This window comes from Oncorhynchus mykiss, chromosome 26 (assembly GCF_013265735.2).
Source record: "Oncorhynchus mykiss isolate Arlee chromosome 26, USDA_OmykA_1.1, whole genome shotgun sequence".
NCBI lineage: Eukaryota > Metazoa > Chordata > Actinopteri > Salmoniformes > Salmonidae > Oncorhynchus > Oncorhynchus mykiss.
The window spans coordinates 49,364,388-49,370,704 of record NC_048590.1 but is presented as its reverse complement, the minus strand read 5'-3'; the positions used below and the strand labels follow the sequence as shown (position 1 = coordinate 49,370,704).

Here is a 6,317-nt window from a genome sequence, read left to right as displayed (position 1 = left end):
GTTTAAGTTGATTCGCTTTTGGGTCCTCATTCACGCACCGTAACATTAGATCATAGAAATACAGATGAGGTGTCATCTATGGATGTAATATCTCAGAGGGACCAAAGGCTTTAGATCGTGTCATCTATGCATGTAATATCTCAGAGGGACCAAAGGCTTTAGATCGTGTCATCTATGCATGTAATATCTCAGAGGGACCAAAGGCTTTAGATCGTGTCATCTATGCATGTAATATCGCAGAGGGACCAAAGGCTTTAGATCATAGAAATACAGATGAGGTGTCATCTATGGATGTAATATCTCAGAGGGACCAAAGGCTTTAGATCGTGTCATCTATGCATGTAATATCTCAGAGGGACCAAAGGCTTTAGATCGTGTCATCTATGCATGTAATATCTCAGAGGGACCAAAGGCTTTAGATCGTGTCATCTATGGATGTAATATCTCAGAGGGACCAAAGGCTTTAGATCATAGAAATACAGATGAGGTGTCATCTATGGATGTAATATCTCAGAGGGACCAAAGGCTTTAGATCATAGAAATACAGATGTTGTGTCATCTATGCATGTAATATCTCAGAGGGACCAAAGGCTTTAGATCATAGAAATACAGATGTTGTGTCATCTATGCATGTAATATCTCAGAGGGACCAAAGGCTTTAGATCATAGAAATACAGATGTTGTGTCATCTATGGATGTAATATCTCAGAGGGACCAAAGGCTTTAGATCATAGAAATACAGATGTTGTGTCATCTATGCATGTAATATCTCAGAGGGACCAAAGGCTTTAGATCATAGAAATGCAGATGTTGTGTCATCTATGGATGTAATATCTCAGAGGGACCAAAGGCTTTAGATCGTGTCATCTATGCATGTAATATCTCAGAGGGACCGAAGGCTTTAGATCATAGAAATACAGATGTGGGATTATTATTATACATGATATGTATGTTTATGGTGCAGAGAGGGACTTTTACAGACTTTTACAGAAGGTGAGGAGCCTGAAACTGCTACTCAAACTGTCTTGTTTTTGTGTTGGCTGAATGTACCTTGGTCTAGTTAGAGTCTAAAGACCATCAATGTAGAACCAAAAAGTGCTAATGGTTCAAAATGGTAAATATATGCTTACTGCAGCGTTTCCCAATCCTGATCTGGGGACCCCGAGAGGTGCAGCTTTTTGTTTTTGCCTTAGCACTTAGTTCTAATACAGCGGTAATGTCTGTTTTTAGACAAATACATACATTTTAACAATTGCAGCAATGAATGAATGAGTCGTGCAGGGGACTTTAAGGAAGCTAAACAATAGTTTTAAACCTGTAAACTGTCTTATCTATAACCTACTGAGACTACATGACAGAGGAAAATTTATTTTTAAACAGCAACCGTTCAAGAACGCATGTTGAGAGCTGCAGTATCCAACTTTAGCCACTGGGAGGCGCTAGATGACCTCTCTTGTTGACACCACTGCAACTCCAGAGGACATAAACACAAAGCAAGCTGAACGAGAAAAGGCATGTGTTGTTAAAAAATAAAATGTCTCTCCCACTTAAATGTTTGATTATTGATGATATCAGCTATCACAAAATGGAGGAATTGGAAAATACAGTTTTGATCAATACAGATTGGAGCAATTCATTTCTAACATATTATAATCATGTATTTACACCAGATTATAACCTAGGCCTATTCATTAGAAAACGATGTCTCTTCCTCGTGTGTTCTGACTGAGAAAGCTATGTTTATTCAAAAAAATTATGAGGAATATCTAATGGTGTTTTGCCACAGTATAAATAGCTTATTTAAACTAGGAGATTGAAAAATCATTGGACTATACAAAAATAAGACCAACTAAACAGTGATACATTCAACTCTGGCTTCCTGGTTTTATTTGAGTCACAGTCAAATGAAACATGAAAACCATAAACAGCAGCCATATAGGATCTGTGTTGAAGGCGTGCCCTATTAAATACCTAACATATGACGGCTCCAGTTGTTGCGCAACAGAACAACACATTTTTTTTTCCCGTCAATCATTTATCTGGGCAGGTCAGTTAAGAACACATTCTTATTTACAACGACAGCCTACCAGGGAACAGTGGGTTAACTGCCTTGTTCGGGGGCAAAACAACACATTTTTATCTTGTCAACTCTGGGATTTTACCCAGGTACGCAATGCTCTAACCACAAGGCTACCTGCCACCCCAAATAGATAAAGGGTGACAACATATCTTTCCTGACCACTATCAGTAACAGTGCTCTGTCCTACTCTATCCTAAACAACAGGAAATGATCCCGCCACTCTGTCCTCGCCCGTATTGACCGACAGTCATGTTGGACATGAGTCATGTTATAGTTGGGAGTGCGTGGTCAGCAGGACCATACCTGGGGCTCTGTAGGACTCTGTAGGGCTCTGTAGATCTCTGTAGGACTCTGTCGGGGTCTGTAGAGCTCTGTAGATCTCTGTAGGACTCTGTCGGGGTCTGTAGGGCTCTGTAGATCTCTGTAGGACTCTGTCGGGCTCTGTAGGACTCTGTAGGACTCTATAGGGCTCTGTAGATCTCTGTAGGACTCTGTCGGGCTCCGTAGGGCTCTGTAGATCTCTGTAGGGCTCTGTAGATCTCTGTAGGACTCTATAGGGCTCTGTAGATCTCTGTAGGACTCTGTCGGGCTCTGTAGGACTCTGTAGGGCTCTGTAGATCTCTGTAGGACTCTGTCGGGGTCTGTAGGGCTCTGTAGATCTCTGTAGGACTCTGTCGGGCTCTGTAGGACTCTGTAGGACTCTATAGGGCTCTGTAGATCTCTGTAGGACTCTGTCGGGCTCTGTAGGGCTCTGTAGATCTCTGTAGGACTCGGTAGGACTCTATAGGGCTCTGTAGGACTCTATAGGGCTCTGTAGATCTCTGTAGGACTCTATAGGGCTCTGTAGATCTCTGTAGGACTCTGTCGGGGTCTGTAGGGCTCTGTAGGGCTCTGTAAGACTCTGTCGGGCTCTGTAGGACTCTATAGGGCTCTGTAGATCTCTGTAGGACTCTGTCGGGCTCTGTAGGGCTCTGTAGATCTCTGTAGGACTCTGTAGGACTCTATAGGGCTCTGTAGGACTCTATAGGGCTCTGTAGATCTCTGTAGGACTCTATAGGGCTCTGTAGATCTCTGTAGGACTCTGTCGGGCTCTGTAGGGCTCTGTAGATCTCTGTAGGACTCTGTAGGACTCTATAGGGCTCTGTAGGACTCCATAGGGCTCTGTAGATCTCCGTAGGACTCTATAGGGCTCTGTAGGACTCTATAGGGCTCTGTAGATCTCTGTAGGACTCTATAGGGCTCTGTAGATCTCTGTAGGACTCTGTCGGGCTCTGTAGGGCTCTGTCGGGCTCTGTAGGACTCTGTAGGGCTCTGTAGATCTCCGTAGGGCTCTGTAGGAGTATGCAGGGCTCTGTAGAACTCGGAAGGACTCTGTAGGACTCTGCAGGACTCTGTCGGGCTCTGTAGGACTCTGTAGGGCTCTGTCGAGCTCTGTAGGACTCTGTAGGGCTCTGTAGATCTCCGTAGGGCTCTGTAGGAGTATGCAGGGCTCTGTAGAACTCGGTAGGACTCTCTAAGGCTCTGTAGGACTCTATAGGACTTTGTAGGGCTCTGTAGGACTCTAGGACTTTGTAGGGCTCTGTAGAACTCGGCAGGACTCTGTGGGGCTCTGTAGAACTCGGTAGGACTCTGTAAGGCTCTGTATGACTCTGTAAGGCTCTGCAGGACTATGTAGGGCTCTGTAGGACTCTGTATGGTTCTGTAGGACTCTGTAGGACTCTGTGGGACTCTGTAGGACTCTACAAGGCTCTGAATGACTCTATAGGGCTCTGTAGGGCTCTGTAGGACTCTGCAGGACTCTGTAGGACTCGGTAGGACTCTGTAGGACTCTGTAGAACTCGGTAGGACTCGGTAGGACTATGTAGGGCTCTGTAGGACTCTGTATGGTTCTGTAGGACTCTGTAGGAGTATGCAGGGCTCTGTAGAACTCGGAAGGACTCTGTAGGACTCTTTAGGACTCTGTCGGGCTCTGTAGGACTCTGTAGGGCTCTGTCGGGCTCTGTAGGACTCTGTAGGGCTCTGTAGATCTCCGTAGGGCTCTGTAGGAGTATGCAGGGCTCTGTAGAACTCGGTAGGACTCTCTAAGGCTCTGTAGGACTCTATAGGACTTTGTAGGGCTCTGTAGGACTCTAGGACTTTGTAGGGCTCTGTAGAACTCGGCAGGACTCTGTGGGGCTCTGTAGAACTCGGTAGGACTCTGTAAGGCTCTGTATGACTCTGTAAGGCTCTGCAGGACTATGTAGGGCTCTGTAGGACTCTGTATGGTTCTGTAGGACTCTGTAGGACTCTGTGGGACTCCGTAGGATTCTACAAGGCTCTGAATGACTCTATAGGGCTCTGTAGAACTCGGTAGGACTCTGTAGGACTCTGTAGAACTCGGTAGGGCTCGGTAGGACTATGTAGGGCTCTGTAGGACTCTGTATGGTTCTGTAGGACTCTGTAGGACTCTGTAGGGCTCTGTAGGACTCTATAGGGCTCTGTAGATCTCTGTAGGACTCTATAGGGCTCTGTAGATCTCTGTAGGACTCTGTCGGGCTCTGTAGGGCTCTGTCGGGCTCTGTAGGACTCTGTAGGGCTCTGTAGATCTCCGTAGGGCTCTGTAGGAGTATGCAGGGCTCTGTAGAACTCGGTAGGACTCTGTAGGACTCTGTAGGACTCTGTCGGGCTCTGTCAGGCTCTGTAGGACTCTGTAGGGCTCTGTAGATCTCCGTAGGGCTCTGTAGGAGTATGCAGGGCTCTGTAGAACTCGGTAGGACTCTCTAAGGCTCTGTAGGACTCTATAGGACTTTGTAGGGCTCTGTAGAACTCGGCAGGACTCTGTGGGGCTCTGTAGAACTCGGTAGGACTCTGTAAGGCTCTGTATGACTCTGTAAGGCTCTGCAGGACTATGTAGGGCTCTGTAGGACTCTGTATGGTTCTGTAGGACTCTGTAGGACTCTGTGGGACTCTGTAGGACTCTACAAGGCTCTGAATGACTCTATAGGGCTCTGTAGGGCTCTGTAGGACTCTGCAGGACTCTGTAGGACTCGGTAGGACTCTGTAGGACTCTGTAGAACTCGGTAGGACTCGGTAGGACTATGTAGGGCTCTGTAGGACTCTGTATGGTTCTGTAGGACTCTGTAGGAGTATGCAGGGCTCTGTAGAACTCGGAAGGACTCTGTAGGACTCTTTAGGACTCTGTCGGGCTCTGTAGGACTCTGTAGGGCTCTGTCGGGCTCTGTAGAACTCTGTAGGGCTCTGTAGATCTCCGTAGGGCTCTGTAGGAGTATGCAGGGCTCTGTAGAACTCGGTAGGACTCTCTAAGGCTCTGTAGGACTCTATAGGACTTTGTAGGGCTCTGTAGGACTCTAGGACTTTGTAGGGCTCTGTAGAACTCGGCAGGACTCTGTGGGGCTCTGTAGAACTCGGTAGGACTCTGTAAGGCTCTGCATGACTCTGTAAGGCTCTGCAGGACTATGTAGGGCTCTGTAGGACTCTGTATGGTTCTGTAGGACTCTGTAGGACTCTGTGGGACTCCGTAGGACTCTACAAGGCTCTGAATGACTCTATAGGGCTCTGTAGGGCTCTGTAGGACTCTGCAGGACTCTGTAGAACTCGGTAGGACTCTGTAGGACTCTGTAGAACTCGGTAGGACTCTGTAGGACTATGTAGGGCTCTGTAGGACTCTGTATGGTTCTGTAGGACTCTGTAGGACTCTGTAGGGCTCTGTAGGACTCTATAGGGCTCTGTAGATCTCTGTAGGACTCTATAGGGCTCTGTAGCTCTCTGTAGGACTCTGTCGGGCTCTGTAGGGCTCTGTCGGGCTCTGTAGGACTCTGTAGGGCTCTGTAGATCTCCGTAGGGCTCTGTAGGAGTATGCAGGGCTCTGTAGAACTCGGTAGGACTCTGTAGGACTCTGTAGGACTCTGTCGGGCTCTGTAGGACTCTGTAGGGCTCTGTCAGGCTCTGTAGGACTCTGTAGGGCTCTGTAGATCTCCGTAGGGCTCTGTAGGAGTATGCAGGGCTCTGTAGAACTCGGTAGGACTCTCTAAGGCTCTGTAGGACTCTATAGGACTTTGTAGGGCTCTGTATGACTCTAGGACTTTGTAGGGCTCTGTAGAACTCGGCAGGACTCTGTGGGGCTCTGTAGAACTCGGTAGGACTCTGTAAGGCTCTGTATGACTCTGTAAGGCTCTGCAGGACTATGTAGGGCTCTGTAGGACTCTGTAGGACTCTGTGGGACTCTGTAGGACTCTAC

General features: G+C 47.4%; 1 protein-coding gene across 1 annotated transcript in view; it reads right to left on the bottom strand.

Moving 5' to 3' along the window:
* Positions 1-2,368: 2,368 nt before the first annotated feature.
* The window catches only part of LOC118944429 (adhesive plaque matrix protein-like), a 4,508-nt gene continuing 559 nt past the window's right edge, over positions 2,369-6,317 (bottom strand). Inside the window, exons 2-6 of the mRNA XM_036963631.1 lie at positions 5,610-6,313; positions 5,237-5,525; positions 4,437-4,797; positions 3,231-3,909; positions 2,369-2,861 (exon numbers count right to left, since the gene is read on the bottom strand). Of these exons, the coding sequence (XP_036819526.1) occupies positions 2,369-2,861; positions 3,231-3,909; positions 4,437-4,797; positions 5,237-5,525; positions 5,610-6,313 (2,526 nt within the window). The remainder of the gene's footprint in view (positions 2,862-3,230; positions 3,910-4,436; positions 4,798-5,236; positions 5,526-5,609; positions 6,314-6,317) is intronic.